Source organism: Delphinus delphis, chromosome 21 (assembly GCF_949987515.2).
Source record: "Delphinus delphis chromosome 21, mDelDel1.2, whole genome shotgun sequence".
NCBI classification, from domain to species: domain Eukaryota; kingdom Metazoa; phylum Chordata; class Mammalia; order Artiodactyla; family Delphinidae; genus Delphinus; species Delphinus delphis.
Genome location: NC_082703.1, coordinates 35,390,544 through 35,418,332, shown reverse-complemented (window position 1 = coordinate 35,418,332; position 27,789 = coordinate 35,390,544). Strand labels below are relative to the sequence as shown.

The following is a 27,789-nucleotide window of genomic DNA, read 5'->3' as shown; positions in this document are numbered from 1 at the left end:
ACGGCGGGACAGCGGCGGCGGCGGCGGGGACGGGCGCCGGCCTGCAGGTCGCGGGCGGGGAGCGGAGGGGCGGCCGGGGCAGCGGGCGGCCGCGGGGACGCCCCCTCCCTGTCCAACGTGCTGCCGGGGAAGCGGCGCGGGGCCGGCGGCGCTTGGTCAACCTGGCGGGGCGCGCGGCGGCCTCCGGGGCTTCCGAGAGGAGCTGCCACGTGGGCGGCGGGGCCGGTGGCTGCGTCCCGGGGTTGGCCTCGAGGGGCGGGAGGAGCGTGGCTTGCGGCCGGGCCGGTGACCAGCCGTGTCTCCCTGGGTCCGTTCTGCAGCGGGGCTGCAGGGCACCAGCGAGCGCTAATCCTAAGCCGGTAGTAAGTTCCCTTCCCTCCGCTCTCCTTCCTCGCTCTCCTTCCTCGCCTGGCCTCCTGCCTAGCCAGCACCCCTCCGGGCCCCCAACAGCGGTTTTGGATGCTGCCCCTTAAACCGCGTGGTAAACCAGTTCCGTCCAGCGTCGCTTCGCGTTAAGAGGGTTTACAGGACCCTTAGGATCGGGGAAGCGTACCTAGTGGGTAACCAGGTTCCCAGCAGGCACCGACGTGCTGCACGGTCGCATCAGCTTCACAGCGAGGTCCCGAAGCCCAGCTGTTGGGAAAGCCTCCACATCCTCAGCCCTTGACATTAAAAATCAGACTTTTCCCTGAGAGCTACCGGGTTTCTGCGTTGCCCTCCTTCCTTGCCCTTGGTTCCTCTCCCTTGAAAGGATCCCCCCACCCGCTTACTGGAAGCTTTAGGTCTCTTCAGGGCTCTCTCCCTGTTGGAGAGACCGCTTGTGCCTGCCCGGGAGTAGAGCGCAGTGTTACCGAAATCTTGCCTTACTCACGACACTTGGCAGTCTTCATCGTTTCTCCTCTTTTGGTTCAGTACTCACAGTGGATAACGTCTGTCCCACCTGGGGAAACTAAGCGACAGGGAAGGCACACATGACTATCACAGTTGGGACAGCTCCAAATGGAATCCAACTGGCATGGAGAATAATCCGGTGTGGTTTAGGGAGAGTTGCTTATATTCTCTGAGCCTCTCTCTAAGAGGGATGTTAGTTACCTTTAGCTCAGAACGAGGCTTCAGTGAGATAATGTGTATAACCTTCGGTGTCTGAAATATATTAGATGATCAATAGTTGTTCTCCTTTCCCTTGCCCTCTTTTGCTGGCTCCATGTGATAAGGGAGAGAGGTAGAGGATGACAGTGATTTGTAGGGCAGGCATGTGTAGTAACCGGCAAAAAAATCCTATGAGAAAGCACTAATAGGTGTAATATCTGGGGATGCGCAGCCATATAAGCCGAATCCAAACTTCCGAAATAGTAACTTCATTTCTTTTTTTTTTTTTTTTCTGAAGACCAGAGACCGTCTGGGGTTCATGTGCTGTGATTTCTGATTGATAAATGTAAATTGAAATTGTCTGAGTTTGGAGATCCAAAGTTGAAATGTGCTTTGGGTTGAACTGGAAAGCAGATTGACCAAAATGTGTTTGCCCACTGCTATTTTGTTGTGTTTTTCTTCTAGACCCAGCATGAGTGAATTTCCCTGTAAAAAACGTGATGACTATTTGGAATGGCCTGAGTATTTCATGGCAGTGGCCTTCTTATCGGCACAGAGGAGCAAAGATCCAAACTCCCAGGTAAGTGAGTTGTTTTTTTTGTTTTTTTTGTTTTTTTTGCGGTACGCGGGCCTCTCACTGTTGTGGCCTCTCCCGTTGCGGAGCACAGGCTCCGGACGTGCAGGCTCAGCGGCCATGGCTCACGGGCCCAGCCGCTCCGCGGCACGTGGGATCTTCCCGGACCGGGGCACGAACCCGTGTCCCCTGCATCGGCAGGCGGACTCTCAACCACTGCGCCACCAGGGAGGCCCGGTAAGTGAGTTTTACAGGAGAATGTTTGGACACTCACAGACACGGAGGTACCTACAAGTGAGCAAATTACAAGAGGAAGAGGCTCAGTGGACACCTGCCAACTTACAAAAAGCAGAGGAAATCTGCTGTCTTTTGTGCTGCATTCCTGCCTGCTTACCTCTTCCTGTGAGAGAGTAAATTGTCACATGCCATCGTTCACTGCCTCTCGTACCCCAAGGAGACAGAGCTCTTAGCCCCTCCAGAAGTAGCGTGCCCATCTTGGAGCTCTGCAGGCCTCTGGTCTCCCTTACTGCCTCTCCACTGGCAGACCAGCCACCCGAAGTCACCAAGCCTTTGGGCATGTCTTCCTGTAGGTCGGAGCCTGCATCGTGAATGCAGAAAACAAGATTGTGGGCATTGGGTACAATGGAATGCCAAATGGATGCAGCGATGACCTCTTGCCTTGGAGGAGGACAGCGGAGAGTATACTGGATACCAAATACCCTTACGGTAGGGCATGTTGTGTGTTCCATTCTGCTTGTGTCATAGCCTCGGTGAGCGCTTAAATACGGTAGATGGTCAGAAAGCCTCATCTTCCTTTTCAGTTGTTACCGACAGCTGGAAAGAAAAAAATTCCTATTGAAGTACCCCAATTTCCCCTAAGTGCCAAAGGGAGCCAAGAAGTGGAGGCGTGGTAGTGGTCCCACAGCCTGGCCCTGGGGCCAGGGCTCTCTCATGGGCCTCGCGTGTTTCACTGGCGGTGGGCTTCCCTGCAGAGTGCCACAGCCCCCCGGGGGAGGTGGCCCTGCCATTTGTTTCTTGGCTACTTGGGAGCGGGGCCAGCTAACCAAGTACTGGCCAGGGCTTTGCTCTGATGAGAAGCAGCGTGCATTTCCATCTACTGAGGAAATCTGGCTCAAGCTCGTCTCTGGGAAGCAGGACACAAGCTGTGAGCTGGACACCCGGAGAGGGATGATGCAGTCGCTTGCTCCTGTTTCCCCGGTCGCCGCATTCCCAGAGTGGCCGCTGGCCAGACCGCGAGCCAGATGCGCACGCGAGACCTTTGGCCTGGCCAACTCTGGTTTTCATCTTTAAATTAGGAGAGGATGCTTGTTATAATCTGTTGGCTATCTGAGCCCCAGGGGGACTCGCTTCAGAGATTATCTGGGAGTGACCAGCCAAGCCTCACTTTTCCTGTAAAGAGGCGCATTGGGCTGCATATGCTGGTTGCTGAATTTTCTTAACGTTTGGACCCGAATTTATGTCTGGAAATGAACAGACTGCCTCTGCTGGAAGTGCCGTAGATGCAGGCCATCCGAATGGGAAAGCTATGCCCTCAGGAAATAAGGGTCCGGTGCGGTGTCGTGTGAGCCCTTTCTGTTTCATTGGCTCTTCCCTGCTAGGTTTTCCTCTGGAGTTTTTCTCACGAAGAGCTCCAAGTCTACATGTAGCCTAAGTTATATATTTTTACTAATGTTCCTGGGCCTTAATCATGTTAAATAAGCCCCATAAATGTCTTTCTAAGCTGCTTCAGGGCAACTGCTTCGTTTTTGAAAGAAAAAGAAAAAAAAGTGCCTGGAGGTGGAGAAGGAATTGAAGAATGAGACTGGGGAGAGCTACAAAGCACTCAGGGTTCTTCCGTGATTAAGGGGATTTCATCGTCGGGTTAGTCCATTTAACTCGCCCCCTTGGCAGAGAAGGAAGAGTCGGATCCCGGGGAAAAGAGGGTAGAACTGCCCTCTCAGCCTCAGCTCTATAGCCGAGTGGAGCGCGGGAAAGATGCGCCAGTGTATCTGAGAAACTCGTGGTCACCCTGCTGTTGGTTCTGTGTGCTTTCAATGACGAGAAAGGAGGGAAATGATTCGCTCATTGTAGGCACACGCAAAGGTGCTTTTTCACAGGACAGTTCAAGGTCCCATATAAAGATGAAAGCGTTGATGAATTCAAGGTCCACAGTGATGTGTGTAAGGACCGCAGCCCGTATTCACCGAGTCAGGACAGTGGGCTGTGGGTCCCGGCGCTGAGCTTCCCTGTAGAGGAGTTCCTGGGAGGTGTCAGTCTGTGACGCTGAGGCTGGTGACAAAACGATGCCAGTGGTCTGCACGGCGTAGAGGGGTCCTCACTGGTTACAGGGCGGCTCTCCCGTAGGACCTGTGCCTCCTTCAATCACCATGAGCCCCAGGCACATTTCTGGCGGTGACCTAGAAGCCCAAGGCTTTGCAGCATATTTACCATCCCCCGACTTCCCACTTCCAGAACGTCTCCAGTAGCTAATTGTGTTTGTTCTGAGACACTTGCCTTTTGTCCAAGTTGGAGAGTACCTTTCAGAGCTCCTTTCCAGAAGGAATTAAAAAAAAAAAACCCACACCGGCATTTGTCCAGCTCCACTGGTTGTTTTCTATTGAATGGTTGCTGCGTTTCAGGGCACTGGTTGTCTGTGTGCATTATTTCTTACTAACCATGTGATACCTCTAGGTTTTCAAAGCTCTTTGCCCCTTACTTATCAATTATTCATTTTACATGTAGCCGTGTCAGAATGTAGACAGTTTTCTTTCACGAGAGTAAGCCTATAATTTGATGTGCCGTAAAAGTCGGGGAACGTATTGAGTGGTTTTTAAAAGGCATGTAGTATCACTACCATCATAATACATGTAAAGATGGGCTTTAAGTCTGAATAACTATGACTGGCTGTAAAGTATCCACTCGGTCTGGCCTTTTGAAGGGATTTTGGGTCACAGAGAAGTAAATGTTTAGGTAGCCTTGGATGTAATAGAAATGTTCGCTGCTAATTGACTAAATGCAAATTCTTTTTTTCTGTTTTAAGACTTAAAGAAAATTAATTAAAAAAAATAAGTGATGGGGCTTCCCTGGTGGCGCACTGGTTGAGAGTCCGCCTGCCGATGCAGGGGACACAGGTTCATACCCCGGTCCGGGAAGATTCCACATGCCGTGGAGCGGCTGGGCCCGTGAGCCATGGCCGCTGAGCCTGCGCGTCCGGAGCCTGAGCTCTGCAACGGGAGAGGCCACAACAGTGAGAGGCCCGCATACCGCAAAAAAAAAAAAAAAAAGAAGTCAAAAAAAATAAGTGATAATGTGTGGACTTGGGTGAGCGTTAACGGCGGCTGGGCTGCTGTCTCAGGGATGACTCTGTGTCCATCCCTGTAGAGGAGCTTTAGACGTTATCTAGATTCCAGACCACTGGCTTCCTAATTCTTCTGAGTATATGGGGACCCTCTTTTAAATGTCAAAAAAACCTTCCAAGACCCCTATATAATGCTAGTTAACTAGTAGTATCTTTTTTAAACAACTGAGGTGTAATTGACATAGAAAGTTACATTAGTCACAGGTACAGGACATGATGGTTCGTATGTATCAGCATTTGATATGTTTACAAAGTTTTTTTTCTTACCATGAAGATTTGCAAGACCTGCTCTCTTAGCAACCTTCAAGTGTGCAGTACTGTATTATTATTAACTACAGTCACCATGCTGAACATCACAGGACTTCATTTTATAACTGGAAGCTTGTACCTCCCACCCACCTACCCCCTCTGGCAACCACCCATCTGGTCTGTGCATCTGTGAGCTTGTTTTTGTTTTTTAGATTCCACACAAAAGTGAGATCATACCTTTTATTAGTATCTTTTGAGTAAGAAGATCCATGATGACAAAAAGCTATTTGATATCAGTAACACTTTGCATTAATCTGAACTTTCCTGATGTTTGGAAAAAAGTGTATGTAAGTGCTAGACACATGTTTGCCAGTCTGTGGACCGTCCCTGTAGCCCTGGCAGAACCTCAGTGGTACCTTGGGGTTTGTGCCCACGGGGTCTAAGCTACCCACTTCATTCATGGATGGGAACCTGAAGGCCCAGAAACGTTAAGTAACTAATACAGTGCCACACAGGCAGGGTGACATCTTCTAATGCCGAGGCCAGCGCTCTGTGCTTCCTTGCGGGGGCGGTGGGGCACAGGAATTCGGCTTTTCTGAAGCGGGTACATGGCAGCCCAGTGGGCCACCCATTTTCTTCTCGCTATGCACTTGAACAAACAGAGGTTTCCATGAAATGACCCCCCAGAGGTCGAGAGCTCAGGTGGTGGTGCCCTGCGCCTAGGATGAAGCAGGAAGCCGTTTGCCCCTGGCTTCCCTTCACATTTCTCCCAAGGGGAGCTTGGGAGCTGTGTAAGTTTAAGTTTACTGGTTAGCATATATAGCTTAATTCTCCTTATTAATTCTGTAAGTTTGGAAGTCATTAGTCTTGATTGACACTCTGTGGAAGGGGAGGTAAACACAGAATACGTGTAACAGAGTAGGGAGATGGTGTTTTTTCTGGGCTGTGTCTCTAGAGAGGCATTTTTAAAGGGTGTTTTTGTTCTTCCAGGCTTAGGATCAAAACTTCATTGAAACGATTTGATTATAATGTGGTATTAATATGGAAAATGAAAATTCCCCCTGCCAAGGAAACTGCCTTTTATCTCATCTTTTTCCTGAGAAATCCAAAAGATAGTATGATGTCAGTAACAGTAAGTGGCAGGAAGAAGCCAGCGTTATTATAGTGACACCTTTTCACATGAATGACAATGAAAAAAAAACTGGAAAGGAGCAGATATATCTAATTTACCTTGTAAAAAACTTTGGAAGACTTTAATTTTTATGAGGGGTGGTTGCTAACCCCAGAGCGAAGCGCTCAGCTGACACTTTGAGTTCCTTTCTCTTCGCGCGATTCATCAGTGAAGCACCTTTAATCAAAATACCAATTTTATAAAATGGAGGCGAAACACTTGTGGTAATTCAGAGATCACTCTTTCCTCAGGTTTTCATAACCAATTTTGATGACATGGTTTACAGACCAGAGGGCTGGCATAGAATCAACTTCTTTCTTCCTTGGGAGCCATTGTTAAACTTCACAGTTTTTAACAGAGCTCCCACGCCCATCAAACTTGAATGCATTTTCCTGCCATGCTGGTTCCCATTGAGGAAGGGATTTGTGGGGAAGCAGGCCTCTTTGCTTGGCCTCCTCTTCCATCCCAGTCAATCAAGAAGCCAGGATTGCTTTGGCTATTGCATCGCACTCGTGGAGGGGACCATAGTCTTGATGTCCCAAGATGGGGGTAGCCCCACACTCTGATACATCAGGCAGACATAGAGGCATGAAACTTTTTCCAGAGTCAGTTCATATTTATGCAGGAAAACTCTTCACTGGTTAAGAATCTGCGCTTCCACTGCAGGGGCCGCGGGTTCGATCCCTGGTCGGGGGACTAAGAAATCCCACATGCCGTGCAGCGTGGTCAAAAAAAAAAAAAAAAAGTATAATGCTGGAAATGAATTAAGGCAAGAGTTCAGCGTGGCAGCTTGAAACAGTTTTGCCAGCGTGTGGCAGTGCTTCTTTAAATTTTCTATTTAAATGTAGTCTTTATTTTTCAGATTTAGCATGTTGTTAAGCATGCGTAGATGTCGTTTTAGTGATTACTTAGCCATTTACCTTTTACCCCTTTGAACACTGACATTTTCCCGACTGCCATGCATGTGATGTATTTCTTTGGCATCCAAAAGGTTAGTCTTGAGAAACTAACTTATCAGGAAGTTAGGAGGCTGATCCTTCTTAAGCTGCAACTTACTCACAACGTAAGAGCTTCTTAGTAATTAAGACCAAATTTATTCCCTCAGCCGGTTGAAATTGAATGCCCTCTGGTTTTGTTGGGCAGATTCATGGATTTGATGACTTGCTGTTTCTTTTCCTGCAGAATTCTAATTTCACTGGTGGCGACCCAACATCCCTCCCCTGCCTAGCCATCCAGTACTTGTGGCCTGACAGTGGGCCTAATTAGGGACTTTTGTACAAAATAACTAGTGTAATCAATGGAAAACCTTGGAGCAAGTTTACAGTAAAAAAAATAAAGTATATTGTTTTTAGGAAAAGAGGGGCAAACTCGGGTTTCACCGTGCGGTGTTTTAGACAAACAGGGAAACACAACGGCTTATGAATGAGGCTCCCCCCAGCTTAACATAAGTGTATTTCACATTCAGGTATAAGTGTTTATAAACAGCCTTCAGAAAAGAATAAATCATGATTTTGTTCATTTATTTGATTTTTATCTATACATTTTAATCTATAAATTCAGGGCTAGTTATTTTCTAAGAGCTAGAGATTACTGTTTCACCATGAATGTCTACAAGGGATGTGTAGTGACAATGTATTGTAACTACCTGTCCTGAAGAGCAGATGCAGGAAAAGCTCAAATGCTTATCTATAGGATCAAACCTCCCCTGAAAATACACATATCGGTCTTTGTCTGTAAAAAGTCAGTTTACTTCATGGACGTTTATAATAAAACTTAAAAATCATTCAAGGTTAGTGATTTCCAAATTGATGACCAGGAAGGGGGCTGAAGTTTGTCTTTGTACAATCTCTCTAAATAAAAGGTTTGTTGAGAGATTAATAGCGTCAACAGAATTTCAGGGCCACACTCAACCTATTTTAGGTTGTATTAAGTATGTGAGCTCATTAATTACCTGAATGATAAATATAACTTCTTTAATTCTCTGTGTTGATAAGCCTTTGCTTAGAAACTCAGGGTTGCCATCATCGTGGTTCCAGGGAGCACCTGACACTCCTTGAACCTTGGAGTCTTTATTCTGTTGGTCTATTCTGTCAGTTATGTGGGTTTTGATTGATCTATTCCGAAATTGGCCTGAATTATTAAGGTTTTGTTTTGAGTTTTTTTCATCAAGACTCTGTCTTTCATAAGCTTTGTTAATACTGGTATTAAAGTAGAATATATATATATGTATATAGTTTGCTCCCAGAAATAGGCAATAAAATCTGGTTGCCAGAGATTTTTGCAACTATTTATATTGTTTATTACTTTTACTTCTTAGGACTTTTGTTTTATATTTGCGTGGTACCATACAAACCTTTAATATGCATGTTGGCTAAGAAAAGCTCCACAGTGCTTAAAATGACAATTATCAGGTTCAAGTGAGAGAATCCTAGACTGACTGTCCAGAGCCGGGGCTCCAGGGGTGGTGTATGTACATAAACCCAGGGATTGTGGGGTTGTCAGATACACGACTTGACATTCACTTCTCAGTATCTTTTTGAAATAAATGATCACTGAGGACTCCTCCAGTTCTAGAGTTTTCGGGAAAAATTAAACAATATAGCTTTGATTTTATTTGATTAGGGTGCTGTTTCTCTGCTTAAGGGGTTTTAAGGGTGTTCGGGAAGCATCCTGGGATGAAAGCTGCAGTAAACAGCTGTTGATGGCAGCGACACAGAGGGACCGTGCATCTGTGCGTGTGGACAAATTAATAGAGAGAAACGGGCTTTGTTCCCCCGCAACTCCTTCTAGTGATTCAGATCTGCTCCAGTTCTGAGATGAATATAAACCGATGGAGATGGTACAGAGAGTGTAGGTTACCCCACAAACATGGATGAAAAAAGGTTGGAGGACAGCAATGAAGAAAAAGACCCCGTGCGTAAATACAAGAAAATATGTATGAAGAGAGGAGAGACACCTAGAACTCTTTGGAGACAGGAGGTTATTCTAAGACCAAATAGAAAGAAAGGACTTGAGAAATCCTTTTGTGAATCAGTCCGTGTGGTGATGTTTATTGAAACATGGATACTGGCCTGGCTTCAGGAAATCCCTTGATAAATGGAGAATATTGGTGAAAGCAAGGTGGTTGGAATGTGCCCGTCTTCTCTCTGCTCATGCCGTCTGACGCGCAGGTCCTAGCCAGTGCATGGAGGTGTAAATTTCATCTGTGTGCTTTCAAGTGATAGATGCCATAGTAAATTTAAAAAAATATTGAATATGATAAGTGAGCATGAATTTTTAAATTCTACAATTAAAAGACTTTGTTCAAAATACCATTAATTTTGAGTTTAGGTGGAAAAGGGAAGCAGAATTGCTCATGTCCTTTTTCCTTCTGCGAGTGAGTTATAACTTCTAACGTGAGTTAGAAATTGAAATAAATACAAATGAGTCCTCTACTCACATCAGGTTGAGCTGTCTGTTGGTGAGTTCTTAAGGCGTCTTGCTTTTTAAAAATTGTAACTGTATTTCATAATACATGACATTTTTCCGAGCATGTTCACCTGTAGTTGCTCATTTACTCAGCAGATACTTACAGGGCATCTATCTTATGTATTCTGTGCCAGGCGCTCTCCAGCAGTAAATAATGTACATGTTCTCTGTGTTCAAGGAGCTTGCAGACTGATGGTGGAGCAGGTAGACATGAATGGGATAAACAGATGGTATTGAATGTTTCTTTCTGAGGAAGTGACTGTTACACAGAGATCTGAAGGATTTGATTGGCCCCCGTCAGGTAAAGATGGCGTAATGGGTGTTTGGGGATGAGAACCGCGTTCCACAGAGAGAGATGCTTGGGTGAAGGCCCTGGAGGAGGAAGGCTCTAGGTCACTGTGCAGCAAGGAGAGCGTCTGGCCCAAGCCTGGCGGGTGAAGGCCGGAGTAACACGGCAAGGCTGGGGGCCCGCAGGGTCAGGAGTTTGGGGGGTGTGGGAAGTGGGTTGTTTGGGGGCAGGTGGAAACAGGGACACAGCCGGGGGCAGCTGCAGGAGGCCGGGCGAGAGGGCAGTGGGGAGGAGGTGGGGAGAGGGGCACTTGGGAGGCAGCATCATGAGGGCTGATGGTGCGGGGTTGGGGAGGGAGAGCCGCTCCTTGCAAAGGTTCTGGTTGAGCGCCTAGGTTTGGGGGAGGGGAGGGGGGGAGATCTGGGCCTCTGGGGTTGAAGGTGTGTGTAAGAGCTCCCAGGGAGGGTGTGAGGTCGGCGGGTTGGGTGTGCGAGCGGACAGCCGAGTCAGCATGGCGTGCCAGCACTGGGTGGCATCACGGGTGTAGGCGAGGTGATGCAGGGAGCGGGTGCAGAGGCGGGGCCCTGGCCAGATCCCTGAGCGGCGGCTGGGGGAGTGGAAGGGCCCGCAGAGAAGGGCTGTGGTATCAGGAAGCACACAGGGCAGCGCTTCCAGAAGGCGGGAGGCCACGCCAGAGGCTGCCGAGAGGTCCGGGAAGGTGGGAATATGCCTGTGGGGTTTAGCACCGCGCAAGTCGTGCTGGCAGTGCAGAGGGCAGCTCCGTGAGGCGGGCCCGCTGGAAGGCAAACTGGAGCAGCTGAAGGAAGAGCAGAAGGCGGGGACATGGGCAGGGCGGATGCAGATCCGGTTTTGAGATGTCTGGGAAGAGAGCAGCACGGCAGAGGCAGCCAGAAGGGAGGGGCCAAGGCAGAGGTGCGCGCCGTCTGTCCGAGGGGAGGGTCCGGGTGTGTTTGTCTGTCGTTACAGCACGCGTTTGCCTGCAGCTGAGGATGGTCCAGGAGGGGGAGATGGCTGAGGATGTGAGGGGGATGGCCCCCAAGCTCATGGATCATCAATGAGGGGAGGACGCCAGGCGAGGGCAGAGGGGCGGGTGACAGCCAACCTGCCACCTTCGGGTCATGGCGTCACAGGTGGAGACATGATCCACTGCAGCATTCCAGTGGAGGATGAGGGCGGTCACGAGCTGAAAGGGGACGGAGGCAGACGAGAGGTGGCTGTGTGGGGCAGGGAGCTGGGCCGCCCTGGAAACGTAGGACAGGGTCGCAAGTGTGGTCTCTCCTGGGAGTCCTGAGTTAGATCCGGTAAGCCCCGTCTTCTCCACCCCAGACCGGGATCCGCGCGTCACCCGAGGTGTGCCTTGCAGAGCTGGGATCGATTAGAACGCAGGTCCTGACTGCTGTTCCAGTGCCCTTCGGTCAGTCCCAGTTCACCTTTAAAAGCAGTTAACGCGAGAGGGAAGCTTTGAAGCTTGACAGTGGGTCTTTCCGTCACAACGCTGTCCAGCAGTGGTGAGTGTTCTGCTGCTATCTGTGCTTCCTCAGGACGTATTAGACGTCAAGCAATGTATGTATCGCGCGTGGACAGTGGAAAGGGAGGTGGGCTCAGCTCACACTGTCTCCACTCCCTCCTCCTTCTGACCTGGTTGTGTGTCCTTAGCACACAGGGAAGCAAAGTAATTAGAGTTCTGGGGGCTTTATCGTCAATAATGGAAACACCGCAGCCAGGAGTCTCTTTAGCCCTAAGCACTACCACTGGGGCTAAGTGGATCCCCTGGGTGCCCTGAGTTGCTGCCAGCAGCCTTAGCAAGAGGCAGTGAGGAGAAGGGGGCAGGGGAGGGAGGGAGGAAAAACGCCTGTCCTCCTGTCTGCCCAGCCGAGCAGCCCGGGAGGAGAGGTCAGGCGGCACCGACATTTACCAAGTCCATCTTCGGTGCTGTGCTCATCACAGATTTTAGTCCTGGTGGCGGGTCTCAGAGGCAGGTCTTTGTGTGTGTACAAAGATCACAATTTTTATTTTTTTTAAACTTTAATTTAATTTAATTTAATTTTTTAACATCTTTATTGGAGTATAGAACTACCATACGACCCAGCAATCCCACTACTGGGCATATACCCTGAGAAAACCATCATTCAAAGAGTCATGTACCACAGTGTTCATTGCAGCTCTATTTACAGTAGCCAGGACATGGAAGCAACCCAAGTGTCCATAGACAGATGGATGGATAAAGAAGATGTGGCACATATATACAATGGAATATTACTCAGCCATAAGAAGAAATGAAATTGAGTTATTTGTAGTGAGGTGGATGGACCTAGAGTCTGTCATACAGAGTGAAGTAGGTCTTTTTCTTTCAGGTTCATAGGCCAGGAGGCTGAGGCTTCACCGGATGCAAAGGGTCATTCACACTAGCAGCTGGGGGCAGGGGCAGAGTCTGAGGAGGTGGCTGGGGTACATGCAGGAGGAAGCGGGGCTCTGGGGTGTCTCTGGACCAGCCCAAAACCTTGTTCCAGGAGTGGCCTGGGCCACAGGCAGCTGAGCCTGAGGCTTCATGCAGAGCCTGGAGGATTTAACTGCCTTTTAGAATTTTTTTTACATTATTTTTATTTTATTTTTTTAACATCCTTATTAGAGTATAATTGCTTTACAATGGTGTGTTAGTTTCTGCTTTATAACAAAATGAATCAGCTATACGTATACATATATCCCCATCTCTCTTCCCTCTTGCGTCTCCCACCCTCCCTATCCCACCCCTCTAGGTGGTCACAGAGCACGGAGCTGGTCTCCCTGTGCCATGTGGCTGCTTCCCACTAGCTGTCTATTTTACATTTGGTAGCGTATATATGTCCCTGCCGACTGCCTTTTGAGGGAGCTCGTCCTCTTCAGATCCCAGATCTGGCCAGAATTCCCTTCTGCTGTCCTTTTCTTCCAGCAGAGACCTCCTCTCTGGGCACAGGTGGTAACAGAACAGACTCCAGATGTTTTCCAGGGGCAGGGCTGGGATCCTCTGCACTATCACTGCTCCTTGTTTTTATTTTCACTTACAACCTTAGACTGTAATAAGGGACGACTCTCCACTGAACTATGCGCCCCTCAATGCCAGAAGCTAGGAGGGCGCAGTTGCTTTATCTTCTCAACAGAAAAGCCACTAACTGTGCAGGGGGTGGGGTTGGCGGGGCAGTCGTATCCAGTTCTTAGCAGAGGGGTTCCCACTGTTGTGTGGCCAGGTGAGGCCCAAGTGCTGTCACCTGTCGCCTCTGCTTAGGAGGGCCCTGCTCCTGGCTCCCACAGGTCTTCATCATAGCAAGACCCAGCTGGATTGGACGCCGCTGTTCTCAGAAAACACGTGCAGTTCCGACTTGGTAACAGTGGCTTCACCGGCAGAATTCTCTCTAGTTCACAAAGCGATTTTCTGCCGTGCTCGGCATTGTAACCTTGCGAGCTAGGAAGGGAAGGTACTCGTGTTCCTGTTCATCGTTGATGAGGCTGGGCTTGAACCCTGGTGCCCCGGTGCAGGCAGATGCCAGGTTTTAGCCCCCTTGGTTCTGAAAGCCATCTGTAATCCAGATACATTTTTCTGCAGGAACAATATTGCCTGCGGATTCAGCTCCCCTCTGTCTACAAACGGTGCATTTGAGCCCTTGTTTCCTGGGTTTTTACCACACTTCCCGCCTTCCGTGGCCTTTCTTCTGCAGTGCCTGCAGCCCTGGCTCTGGTTTGTCCGTGCTTGGGCGTCTCCTGCCTGGCGGGGCATGAGCTCTGCAGGGGGGACCTGCCAGCTCCTGCAGTGCCAGCGCCCAGGCCTGTAGGCACTCTGCCGGCAACCAAGACTTAGAACGACACGCATCTGGGAGGCGTCTACAGTTGGAAACCACTTTCCCTCCCTGCTGCAGCCTGGCGCCAAGGGATGCTCCTCCGGCGGGGGTAAGGGGGGACGGGGATGGGCAGAGCTCTGTGTGAGAAGCCGTGGGAGGGACGTGGGCTTTGGGGCATTAGCAGCTATCAGAGAGGAAGACCGTGGTGGGGGCTCTGGGGCAGAGGCTGAGAAGCGCGGGCGGGGTCCACCAGGCCTGTGCCGCTGGGTTTGTCTCGGAGAAGTAATGTAGTTGTCCCTTCCTGAGCCGGTTCTCCCTCTCCCCTACCCACCGTAGCCTCAGATCCTTTGACAACTCGATAGCGAGTCCAGTCACTGCCTTACCAACATGGAAACTTCATGGAGCGGAGGTGAGGCAGAGGGGTGACGTTGTTTGGGGCCAGATTCTGGCTTTGGATTGGGGGTAGCCGTGACAGTGAACACTTTGCGACCTTTGTGGGGTGCTGGGGGGTGGGAGGTTGGGGAAGGGTTAAATCTGGAGGCTACTCTCTTGTTTAGTTCTTGACTTGAAGGATGGGTCCTTTGCAGGCTGGTGGTGCTAGATGAGGCCGTCAGGACATCTTTCAATAATTAAGAAATAAGTAGTTGAAATTCCGTCCCAACTCCTGAAGCAGGGAAGCGCTTCCCTAAATGGATCTGAGGAGTGGGTGCACGTCCCACCCCTCAGTGGAAGCCTCCGTCGGGCGCCTGAGGGGCACCCAGAGCAGGGGGGCACCCGTGCTCTGAGAGAGACGGGTCCGATTCAGCCACTCTGATCCCTGTATGACGCCAGAAGTCAAAACACTTGGACCCTGATTTCAAGAAGTAATGACCAAGAGCTTTGTCATCAGAAGTGGAGTATCTTGTAAAAATTAACGTTGCGTTGTTTTTTTAAATGCACAGGTCAACCTTGAACTCGGGTACCCCGTTTTGTGTCAGTTACTAATTGCAGGCTGGAGCGTCCCACCTTTTCACGGCCCTGAGCGCACCCTTCTTGGCTCTCGAGTCCGGACCCTCCCTCTTGGCAGCAAGCTGAAGTGTCCGTGCTCAGAACGCTGGTGGCCGCCTGGCCCCGAGAACCGTCACAGCCATCAGTCAAGGGCACGGGGGCAGTCCCCAGGGACGCCGAGCACGCTTGTACAGACCGGCCTGGAGAGTGTTGGCAGAAGGCAGGGCAGGTCGGGCTAAGTTCCACAGGTGCTCTGTGTCTGGACCTCTTTCCTGCTCCTAACCCAGCTGTGTCACCAGGCTGCCCCACTTTCCAGGTCAGCCCTGGTGGAATAGCCCTCAGGCCCCAGGAAGTCATTTTCTTCAAGTAAAAATCCTGCACTACTAAATATGAGGAATTTTAAACAACCTGGAGGCTTTCTCTAACTGGAATAGAAACATAGTTTTCCTGACCCCAAATTTTATCAGGCCCCAGTATCTCCCATCATGCCCTGGTAGCCACATGACGATCGGTTTGGGGTAAAATTGCGCTATTAAATGATTTGTGCAGCAGTTAGCAATTGTTTAGCCTTATTCTGAGGGTTTTTTTTAAACCTATTTAAGTAACCTTAACCATGCTGCTGTCTGAAATAGATGTTGTATTAGTCTTACATGAAACGAGATGAAAGTTAAATCTATAAAATGTTGAATCTCTTAAATCTAACCAAGGATGGAATATATCCTGTTAATTTGTCAAACTTCTGGAGAAACGCCTACATGAGACAGTAAGGATTAATCAAGCCCTAGTAAGAGGGAATTTGAAAAATACAGTTTTCTAATTATGCAGTCTCTTCTCAGCGGACCAAGGTTAATGCAGTTCTGAATTCTGACAGTTAGTAATAGGAAAGAAAAAAAAAGACCAAAGCGTGTGAATTGTCTTATAGTTACCTGAAACAGAGGTTCTCCTTCTATCAATCAAGAACTTCATACGCGTTAATCTGGTATTTTCAGCATTTGATTCTTTTCCTTTTAAACAGTGGAGAATCGTTGAAGCTTCCTGTGTCACTTTGTGTTTAACAGACACACATGTAGTATTTGGAGATTTCTTTGGCTTATTGCTCAACCACAGATGAGTAATTCTAGGTAAATGGAAAGTTTGTCTTCTTGTGTGTATATAACAATTTAGCTTCTTTTGAATCCTTTCTAGACACTGTATCTTTGGAATACTTGGTCCTGATTCCTGCCCTGAATGTAGAAACTAGGCTTATCTCGAGGTCAGTAGCAGAGCCATCCTTCTTCGTTGGTTTTTGTACTCAGCCCTATTTGTAGTTCTTGCTGCAGCTCTTCCGAAGCCACATCATAAAAACGCTAGCACTCAAAAAAGATAAATGTATTCTTTAATTTAGTGCCATCAGATATCTATGGAGTGTTTCTATCATAGTGAGAAAAGTTACAGAGAAGACTCAGCCCACCCAGAGAAGAGGCCTGCAGAGAAGGTGGGAAAAATTGGGGTTAGAAATGTAGATTTCAGGGTTTTACAAGTAGATCTGTTCTCTCAGAATCTACGGATGGATGAATCCTTAAAGTCCAGGACTATGGGAGGAAAACGAAAGAGCAGGCTTGAGCCTTGGGAAACGCCCAGAAATGTGAGAGCAGCACAGGGACCCACAGAGAGGTGGTCTGGTGATGCTGAGCGGGTTAGAGCGGGGGTGTGGGGTGGTCATGCGTCAAGGGCCAGCAGAGCAGGGAGCCCAGAGACTGCAGCCAGAAAAGGACTGCGTTTAGGTAACTATGAGGCCGCCCGGCAGGGTGTGGGGATGGCCTCCTGTCGGCTCACGGAGCAGATCCGACACATCACGTCTCTCCCCAGCTACGCACCACACGTTGGGGGCTTGGAATTAGCCCTGCAGGAGTGTTTCCACCACAGAGATCGGCAGAGGCTATAAATTAGGGCTTAGTTTTTTGTTTGTGTGTTTATAGTGGTTGGTTGTATGCGTGTAGTAGCGCGTTACAGAGGCCAACAGGTTTCCACAGACTGGTATTTCTTAAGCTTTTTACACGGCGACGCAGCAAACATAGTTTACACCGAAACAGTTTTCAGGAACCTCCTTAACCTTGCCACGTGGGATGCATTCTGATCTCTCGCCTTCTCTTTCCACCTGTTTCCTTAAAAAGGAGGAAAAAATGCTGTTTATAACTCACTAAACTGATTTCAGGACGTACAGCTGAGAAAGCCTTGTTTTACAGAAAACTAGAGGTTCTATGTGCATCATAACGCCAAGAGGTGATTATTTTAAAAATAGAGTCGCAGTTGTAGATAAGACAGTTTCATCTCGAAAGGAAGAAGAAAAGAGGCGCAAAGTGCTGAAAAGGCAGCGTCTTCAGAATGGGGGCTAAGTGTATGTGTATAAAGAAGAAGAAATGGGGCCGCGGGAGCCTGCACCACAGGAGACGCCTGGTGAGGGGCTGCCGAGAGCAGGGCCCAGCCCTTGGCGGCAACAGAAGAGAAGCCTCATGTTTTGTTGCGACAGCCTGTCTTGGAGAAGGTCAGCTGTTCTAGAGGTTGAGGGAAGGAAACTGGACACATGGGGAAAAGCTAAAAACCGGATTCCCTTGGGATGGTACAAACTGCTTTTATTTAGTTAGTTGGAGCCACTGTTATTCCTGCAAACCAAAGAGCACAGCTTTAAGTGGCAAGACTGGGCCTTGAACCCTGGGCTGACTCCCGTAGCAAAGCTGTTTTTCCAGACTTGCCTGAGAGGACGCGAATACAGGGAAGGACGCTCGGCCTTGCGGTCAGGCCAGCCAGGGCCCCGGAGCAAGCCCGTCGCAGGCAGGCCCTGCTGCTGGGTGCTCCTTGGGCCTGGAGCAAGCCCGTCGCAGGCAGGCCCTGCTGCTGGGCGCTCCTTGGGCCTGGAGCAAGCCCGTCGCAGGCAGGCCCTGCTGCTGGGTGCTCCTTGGGCCTGGAACGGCCTCCTCCAGGCGGTTACCTGTTAAGTGACCAGTGGAGATGCCAGGCCAGGTGAATGAATCCCCAGCCTCCGCCCTGACTGGCCCACGTTAAACAAGCCGAATGGACAGTCGTCAGTCACGTTGGTCTGCCCAGAGGACAGTCTGGGGCCCGAGGCCTGTCTGCCTGGTGCCGCCTGGGCGGATCAGCCCCAGAGAGAAACACAGGGCGGTCTTGGAGGGTCAGGGCCGCAGAGACTGCATGCCGTGGTGCCGAGAGGCCAGCCAGGCCAGAAACGCACAGCCTTTCAGACTTGAGGATCTGGACCCACAGCGCAGGGGGTCACGAGGTGGGAGGGGCCCGGCTCAGTGTCAGGGGCTTCGCGGGCCAGGGGTTCCTCCCCTCGACCCTCAGGTGCAGGCTCGGGAAGCAGGTGCCCGGTGGCTGGGGGGGGGTGTTCGCCACGTCTGAGTTTGGGGTGTGCGGTGGTGAACGAGGGCAGCGAGGTGTGGAGGGGATGCCTGAGTTTCGCTCTTGTCATTGTCTGCTTTTGAACGTGTGGGATGGTGGGTTGTGACCTGTTCCCTTTACAGAGCCTCGCGTGCGCCTGGCACTCAGCTGCTCTAAATGCCCGGGAGACCTCTTGTTTCTCTAACAAGAAGCTTTGTGTTTTCTGTCCTGTGATCTTGTGGTTAAGAGAAAGGAAGTCTGTTTATAGTCCAGCGTGTTATTTCTATAAACCACCCTTTACACAGGGGCGTCGGATGCTGCACGCGAGAACCTGTTTCATCTGATAGTTTTCGTTAATGAATCCAGACATAGTATATTTTGCCCCAGACTGCCTCGGATGAATTAGAGGAAGACACTTGTAGTCAATGTGACAATTTTTAGAGATTCATAAGAGGACGATGTCATAGAGTTTCCTAACGGATTCAGAAACTCTGGTCCTGAATATTAATGCCAGCACCATCAAAAAATAGTTATCAGGTGGGAAAGCATATTTTTGATATTTGAATTCAAGAGGACTTTCTGTATTTCCCCACGTTGCCATCAAGAATTGGAATCTGAATTTCCTCCTTTATTCACTCAGTAAATATTTAACACCCGTATGTTCACGGCATAGCATTAGGCTCAGGGAGCTACACAGAACCTAGAAGCCTGGGTTGTGTCCTCAAGGGGGAAATAAAAGCAACAAGTTCCTCTAATTGTTTTTACACTGAGCAGTGTTGATACCAGCTTGGGAACATCTCGGTCACCAGGGAAGGAAATGGGGCCGGGGGGCCCCTCCGAGGCCAGTGCCCTGACAGCCCTTAGGGTCCCTCCACCCCTTGGGGTTTACGGGACAGGGTCTCAAGGAGCCAGGCTCGGGTCTGTCTGCAGCCAGTGAGGATTGTTCTCTGATGGGCTGTGATGTGATTAAGCACGGCTGGTTTTTTTCCCTTTAGATTTTCTTAACAATGCCAGAGACTGTTCATTTCTACACACAACTAAATCATGGTGTTCGTAGGCTAAGGTGAGCACTCGCCAGGATCTCCTGAGAAGGCTGCAGCTCGGCTTTCTGCCTGCAGGATTGCAGAGCTGCTGCAGGACTCACAGGGACACTTGCAACGTCCCCTGAAGACGGGAGGCCTGGGAGGACGGTGGACCGGGGTCTGTATCCTGTCTGAGCCAGAGTGGGCCCCCAGTAAAGTTTATTGACTGAGTGAGGACATTCGAGCTAAAGTGCACAAGAGCCATGAGTTTAGGCCACTCTTCTTTTAAGGCCTTGTCGACTAAAAGAAAAACGCAGAATGGAAGAGCCGGGAGTTGAGTTTTATTCAGGGTCTTACTGAGGACCAGAGCCAGGAGACAGCCTCTCAGAGACCCTCTGAGAGACAGCTCTGAAGACGTAGCGAGGGAGGTCCATATATATACCATCTCGGCTAAGGGGCTTGTGCGGTCAGCATACAGTATAACCAGTCACAAGGAAGAGAGATCTCAGTTGATGAATTCAGTGCTTTCCTAAGTATGGGAAGATGCAAGAATCTGGGTTCATAAAAAGGTTTTCTTGGAATTGATCCCTAATTTTTCCTGAAACGTGTATCTAACTAAGGGCCTGTCGTGCCTGTTTTCCCAAAGCACAGAGGGCGTCCTCCCGTTCTTTGCCTGAATTCCTTTCAGGGCGCACGGTAGGTCAGCGGTGCCGCGGCTGATGACTTATCTTGTAGGACTGGGTGGTGGGCAAGAGTCTTTGCTTTACAGCCTCAGTGCTCCTGGACGAAGGTGCTCAGGGTAGGAGGGTGATAAGTTGGAGACAGAGGGGGAGACCTTCGAAGGCCCCCATGTTTATAATTAGAAGTTTTGTATGATTTGGACCAGGGCCAGATGGTAATTCATTCAGTAAACATTTATCTAGCACTCGCGTGCCTAGAGTGTGTTAGGTCCCCTGCAGATGTGAGAGGGTTCTACACGGCAGTGTTTTCTAAACGTGTCTGCAGCTTAGAATCATGAGGGAGAATCTCTGAAAAATCCAAAGCCTAGGCCACACCCCAGACCATCACGGTCTCCAGGTGGGGGACACAGACATGGCGGTTTCCTCCTTGGGGGGTTCCACCAGGCAGACAAGTCTGCGAATCACCACCACAAGGAGAACAGTTTTAGAGAACGCACCCAGAAAAGTAAGTAATGATATTAGAAGTCAACACAGCAGCTCACAAAGCAGGTCGGGGGTTCTGGAGTAGATCCGAGAGGCGAATACTACGAGCCCCCTCAAAGGAGCACCTGTGGATTGGGTGGTGGGAACACCTAGCCTGGCAGCCTGGGAAGATGGGTGGGCGTCAGCAGGTGCGGGACAGGAGAGGAGGGAGCCTCCCCAACCTTGAACCCAGGCAAGGCTGGGGATGACCTTGGATCACCATTTGGGGATCACTGACCAGTCTGGCAAGAACTTGACTTTCCACGGCCATTAAGTGGATGGGTGGTTTTCGTAGGGAAGACAAACCGCCGGTTATCCGATGGCATTTTTCTTTGGTGTGTGTGGGCTGAGGGCCATGAGGTGCAGCAGATCCCTGGGGACAGAAATGCTCGGCTTCACTTCCTGATTGTCTTGCTCTCAGAGTTGCCCTTTGCCCGCTAGTGGCCCTGGCGAACATCCCTGCATGTGCGTTACCAGCACACAAGTGAGCCGTTTTATGCTGGTGGTTCCGTCCCCGCCTTGTGGGTCTTGGGGAGCGATGAGCCATCGCTCTGCTTGGGGTGGATGGGGACAATTGACCTTGGCCCCTCCTGGCTGCTGTAGGTGCTAACAGACCCAGGGCTGCTGCGGTCCACGCTGCTCATCGCCAGCCTGTCAGACCACGTGGCCTGCATTTCTCAGTACTTTCCGTCTCTAATCAGTTTTTTAAAAATTGAGCCTGTTATCTGTGTTATTTCATAGGGGCAAACGGAATGCCTCAACACTCTTAGCGAATTCTTCATGAGCTTGCGATCTAAGTTTTTCTTTCTTTCTCCTTCAAACCCACAGTGTGCCACGCCGAGCTGAATGCCATTATGAACAAAAACTCAGCAGATGTGAAAGGCTGTACCATGTATGTCGCCTTGTTCCCGTGTAATGAATGTGCTAAGCTCATCATCCAGGCAGGTAGGACCCGGGCCGTTCCCACTTGTCACATTTGCATTGCTGCCTGCTCACTGCAGATGTGTTTGATCTTAAATCGCTGTTGTTTAGATCTAAATTAACTGCACTATCAGCTTTGCAAGGTATTTCCTGTGTCTTGTTTTTGAATGGTGCCAGGCATTCTGAGGCTAATTGCATCCTCTGTGATGCTTAGCATGTTTTTAATTTAGTTTCAACTTCCCAAACTGCAAAAGCTGCTAAAAAACACCACCAGCATTGCATGTACTTACTGTCAATTTACTGTTCTCTGACATATTGTGCATAGATTGGGGGGGAGGGAGAGAAGTGAACTTCTGTCAGAAACAAGGTCAGCTGGGAGTCTGTAAATGAAATTTTAATTTGTATCTAATATATGGTAGATATATGAGGACCCAAACATCTCTTTGCATATAAATGTCATAAGACTCAAATGGTACAACTTGAAGTTTTTCTTACATTACTGTTACCATAAATCTGCACCATTGTGTTCGGAATATTTCACCTTTTTCAAACTGTTGCATCTAAGATTCATCTACACTTTATCTCCATAAAGCTCTCAGCTTGAGATTTAAAGACTTACCACGTTAGCCAGATGTGTGCTTTAACGGGGCTGTGTATCCCGAGCCCTGGATCTCTGAGCAGAAGCGGTCTGGTGGAATCAGGATCAAAGATCTCAGTTAAGGAGTCTCGTGGTCTCCCTCCCTGGGGGTGTACGACCCTTCGCGAGTTTTCCTCGCCATCCTTAGCACAGCGGTGGCGTCAGGTGCATGGGAAGAGCAGCCTCCTGTGGTCCCTTTTTTTTTTTTTTTTTTTGGCGGTACGCGGGCCTCTCACTGTTGTGGCCTCTCCCGTTGCAGAGCACAGGCTCCGGACGCGCAGGCTCAGCAGCCATGGCTCACGGGCCCAGCCGCTCCGCGGCATGTGGGATCTTCCCAGACCGGGGCACGAACCCGTGTCCCCTGCATCGGCAGGCGGACTCTCAACCACTGCGCCACCAGGGAAGCCCCTGTGGTCCCTTCTGAGGCTTGTGGAGGAGCGAGTGATTGTCAAGTGCCCTCCAGATTCTTGGCCCTCAAGTTAGAACTGCCTGGTGAGACAGGGGTAGGAAACACATCTGCCCTCTGTCAAGCTGGCTTGAACTGGTCTGCAGAGCCATTCCTGGCAGCACGGTGGTCCTCATCTCTGATTCTGCCCGTGTTCTCCACCACCCCCGTTAGCCTCTTGAGTTAGGAGTTGTTGCCTTGCGAATAAAGAATATTTGATTGCCTGCAGTAAAGAAAATTTGTTAATCGGATCAAGGCTTGACTATTTGACATGTTTTCACTTTGCATTTATTTAAAAAAAATCCATAAAGACTGGAGGGCAGATTAAGTAGAATCCATGTGCTGCTGTATTTGAGAGCAGCAGATACATATTTCAGTCACTGGACATCGTGTGCTCGCACCCTCAGGAAAGCTGATTAATCAGACTCCTCCGGGGTTTCCGTCCGCATGCCTCTTGTTGTATCTCTATGTGCACATAATGAGGTTTCTTTCATTGTTGCCTTTTAAGGGATAAAAGAAGTTATTTTCATGTCTGATAAATACCACGACAGCAATGAGACAAGAGCCGCGAGGCTCATGTTGGAAATGGCCGGGGTTTCCTTCAGGTGAGTGGGAGGCGTGTGGAGGAGAAGGCGCTGGAAGGCCTGATGAAGAAAACACACTTGACCTTGTCTGATGTTTAATTTCTATGTGGGATGCCTGACCTCCACACTTGGAAGCATCTTTTTATTTATGTTATTTATTTTAAAAATTTATTTCTTAATTGAAGTATAGTTGATTTACAATGTTGTGCTAATTTCTGCCGTACGGCAAAGTGATTCAGTTATATATATGTATACATTCTTTTCCATTATGGTTTATCACAGGATACTGAATATGGTTCCCTGTGCTCTACAGTAGGACCTTGTTGTTTATGCATCCTGTATATAAAAGCTCACATCTGCTGACCCCAACCACACACTCCGTCCCTCCCCCAACCCCTCCCCCTTGGCAACCACAAGTCTGTTCTCTATGTCCACGAGTCTGTTTCTGTTTCCTAGATAGGTTCATTTGTATCATATTCTAGGTTACACATATAAGTGATATCATATGGTATTTGTCTTTCTCTTTCTGACTTACTTCACTTAGTTTGATAATCTCTCATTGCATCCATGTTGCTGCAAATGGTGTTATTTCATTCTTTTTCATGGTTGAGTAATATTCCATTGTGTGTGTGTGTACACACACACACACACACAACATCTTTCTTATCCATTCATCTGTCGATGGACGTTCAGGCTGTTTCCATGTCTTGGCTATTGTGAATAGTGCTGCTGTGAATATAGGGGTGCATGTATCTTTTTTGGATTAGAGTTTTGTCTGGATATAGGAAGCATCTTTTTAAATATGATGGGCTAAGGCTCTAAAGATTATTCTAAGGGTAGATTTTTATGGGCAGTGACAGAAGTAACTGAAGACAATCTGTAATGATTACACTTTACTTTTAGTAGATTTCCAGGGCTTGAACTAATTATTCTGATAGTGAGAAATTTTAAAATTCACAAGTTTTATAATATTAACATTAAATCTTTTTGCAGATGTAACAACTCTGGCATAAAATATTTAAGGTGAAAATAACCTGCCAGGTTGGAACACTGGGAATCCTCTTTACAGTCGTAGTTTAAGCTGAGATTTCAAGTCATTGATATTTATATGCTTTACCTTTGGTCGACACAGATTGGGAGGTATGTGTCACTCACAAGTCAGGTCAACCACCTTTGGTTTCTGGTAGAAACTTCTTTTAGACTGAAAACTTTTGAAGAAGTTCCTTTATAGTCTTTGTGTCAGCAGTTGGGGTCCTTGTAATTGGTAACGTACCTAACCTTTTGGGTTACTCATTAGGGATATAGGTTATACGTAATGAATCTCTTGCACTATTGTGCCTTCTGAGACACAATTTATTTACATAATAATTAGATATTTACTGTATACTGATTTTTTTTAAGGAATATGTTTAGTCTCCATGTATGTTCTTTTCACCTGCTTGAGAAGGTATATTAATGAGTAAAAAATATCATGGGTTTAGTTTACTTCTGCATTTATAGAACCTGGTTTTAAAAATGACTCCACTAGAGCTGGTTGTTTTGTATGGAGAGCAAAAGGAAATTTGCTCTTTTTTTTGTGCTTTAGAGCGATTCCAAGTTGGCTGCAAACATTTCCTAGACAATAAGATAAATCTGGTGGGGAAACTAGTCATTGGATGTCATGTCATGCAGCTAACTTGTTAGAAATCCTCTGACTTCCCGATAATTCATGAACTCAGCTAGCTGACGAACACACAAACCAAGCCGCCCCATGCATCTTTTTTTGTCTTAGTCTTTTCCGGTCCGTGCTTCTCTCGGTATGGTGCACTGTAATTGGCTCCTATAGAGACAAAATATCAAGCGAATACCGGGAATTTTTTTTCCTCCCCGCAGAAAAGGTAGGTTAAGCCAAAGTAAACAAATGGCTCTAACTACTCACTAGATAATATCTCTATATGTTTTGTTTCTTACCTTTAGGAAATTCACACCAAAGTGCAGCCAGATTGTCATTGACTTTGATTCAATTAACAGCAGACCGAGTCAGAAGCTCCAGTGACTTACATCTCATTAAGTCTCCAGAAGATGGGATTATCCTCTTCTGAGAAGCTGCTAATGCCTTTCATCTTAAAGTTACACATAACTTTCTAATAGCCGGGACGGCAAAAGTCGACATGTGAAGAATGTGAAAGCTCAAATCTTCCTGACTCGCGCTCCTGTCACGTGGAATCTGCATGTGTTGAAACTGTCGATTCAGGGTGTAAAATAAAGGAGCTGTGGGTGCGCACGGGGCTGGAGCGGGCATCTCCCCTCCTGTCTCCTGGTTCGCTGGGACGCTGGTGGCTGCGCAGAAGGGCGTCAGCCGTGCGTCGTCCACTGCGTTTCACAGCCGCTCTTCAACGCCACGTGTGCTGGGAGGACAAATAACTGTGGCTGTGTGCCTGCCGGGATGAGCAGACACGCTGATCTGAACATCGGGCCCGAATGAAGCAGCACATGTAATGCCCTTGGGGGAAGGAAAGGAGCCGCAAGACAGTAGCATTTAAGTGTTTGCTTTTGAGAGTTGAGGGGGCCCCCAGCCGCCCAGCCACCCGCCCAAAAGTCCTGGACGGGGTGCGCCTTCGTCCCGGCAGATGATGAGCGCAACTGAGCGGGCGTTCTTTTCCCGCTCTGCTGTCCTGCCTCCCGCAGGGCGGTGCCGCGGTGTGCCTCTGCATGGTGGGGACTTCTGTTGTTCGTGCTTCTTATTCTGGCTTTGTGGGTGACACAGAGCTCTTACATTAGTTTATTTGAGTAATGAGTCGTGCCCGGGGAAGGCAGCCCGTCGCCCTGCGTCGCCCCCAGGTCCACACCCTGCCCGGGGGCGGAGCCCCGCACCGCTGCTGCACGTGCCAGCACGGTTCATTCCCAGGGCTGCTGTCTCCCGTCCTGTAAGTGAAATGAACGTGAGGAGGTGTCAGTTCCGTCCGGATCTCTTGGTGACAGGAGCTCACTTGCGCTCCTGGTGCCCTGCCTTCATTGACACACATCTCACCTTCCTAATCACTTCGATTTGGGGGATGGGTAGCAGTGCTCCTTGTCTTTAATCTCATTTCATTTTTATTAAATGTGCTCAGTACCTTCGTTGAGAAAATGGTTTCTTTATTCTAAAGATCATGACCGTTTTAAAGTGCTCTTACATCTTTATGAGTTTTTATTTTGTCTCTGAGGTTTTGGATTCCATATTCTGGGGCATGTCATTTCTGTGTTGTCTGTGAAGCACACTTGCACATGTTTTAATGCTCAGAGAACAGTTTGAGGCACGGATGCCATGTGCCTTCCCCAGGGCTGAAGGGCGATGCGTCTCTATGGACCAGATTGGAGATGTCCGGGAAGGCTCTCTTCCCTCTCTCCATCGTGCCCTGCTCCTGTCTCAGGTGTGGCCATCTGATCTGACAGGTCATCTCCACCACCCAGTAGGTCCCAGGCCTCCTCCCTCCCATAATCCTCCAGTCTCCAGTGCTGGCTTATCTGCTGCTTTCCTACCGTACTCTTTCTCTAAATCTCCTTTTCTCGCCTCAAATTTTTTCTCTCTTATCTCCTCCAAACCCCCTGCCCTCTGCTCTAAAATGCATAAAACAAAAACAAAAGGTATGTAGAAGCAAGAAATCAGTAAAGATACCTAAAGATAGAAAATATGTTAGACTTTTGTGTTGCTGTGAATGAGTTGTGAGCCCTTCTAGCAAGGAGTGTGTCATTGTTTATGTCACATTCGTAAATATGTCTAGGGGCTAGTGCCCTGTACAGTCAGCCCTCTGTGTTTACGGATTTCTGCATCTGCGGATTCAACCAACCTCACATCGAAAATGTTCAGAAAAAAGTTCCAGAAAGTTCCAAAAAGCAAAACTCGGGTTTGCCGTGCACCTCACAGGCAGATACTGCGTGTTTTACGTATTGGAGGTCGGTTGCAGCCCTTCTTGAAGCAAGTCTCTCAGCACCATTTTTTCAGCAGCATCTGCACACTTCATGTCTCTGCGTCACATTTTGATAATTCTCACAATATTTTAAACTTTTTCTTTACTAACGTTTATTATGGTGATCAGTGATCTTTGAGGTTTTACCGTTGCAAAAAGATTATACGACTCCCTGAAGGTTCTGATGATGGTTAGCATTTTTTAGCAATAAAGTATTTTTTGATTAAGGTATGTGCATTTTTTAGACATAAGGCTGTTACACACTTAATGCACTACCGTAAACGTAACTTCTGTATGCACTTGGAAACCAACAAATGTGTGTGACTTGATTTATTGTGATACTTGCTTTATTGCAGTGGTCTGGAACCGAGCCGGCAGCATCTCCAAGGTCTGCCTGTACATGGTGTTTATATTGTGTACAACCATTTACATAGCATTCACATTGTATTAGGTATTATAAGTAACATGGAGATGATTTAAACTGTACAGGAGGATATCCGTAGGTTATATGCAAATACGCCATTTCATTTAAGGTACTTGAGCATCGGCGGGTTTGGGTATCCACGGGGGTCCTGGAACCAGTCCTCCAGTCCACCAAGGGTTGACTACAGTGCATCTAATCTATTTAACTTTGATACTGTCTTATATTTTGT

General features: G+C 48.5%; 1 protein-coding gene across 3 annotated transcripts; it reads left to right on the top strand.

Annotated features, from left to right (window-relative positions):
* On the top strand, positions 1-26,310 carry DCTD (dCMP deaminase). Of its 3 annotated transcripts, none has more exons than XM_060001152.1 (6): positions 1-47; positions 1,555-1,669; positions 2,254-2,389; positions 21,449-21,565; positions 23,132-23,228; positions 25,164-26,310. In XM_060001152.1, the coding sequence occupies exons 2-6, from the start codon at positions 1,562-1,564 to the stop codon at positions 25,240-25,242; spliced, it is 537 nt and encodes a 178-aa protein (XP_059857135.1). In that variant the 5' UTR covers positions 1-47; positions 1,555-1,561; the 3' UTR covers positions 25,243-26,310. The 3 variants fall into 3 exon arrangements, with proteins under 3 accessions (XP_059857135.1, XP_059857134.1, XP_059857133.1); XM_060001151.1 differs by lacking the exon at positions 1-47 and adding an exon at positions 79-362; XM_060001150.1 differs by lacking the exons at positions 1-47; positions 1,555-1,669 and adding an exon at positions 1,773-1,900.
* The last annotated feature ends 1,479 nt before the right edge of the window (positions 26,311-27,789 follow it).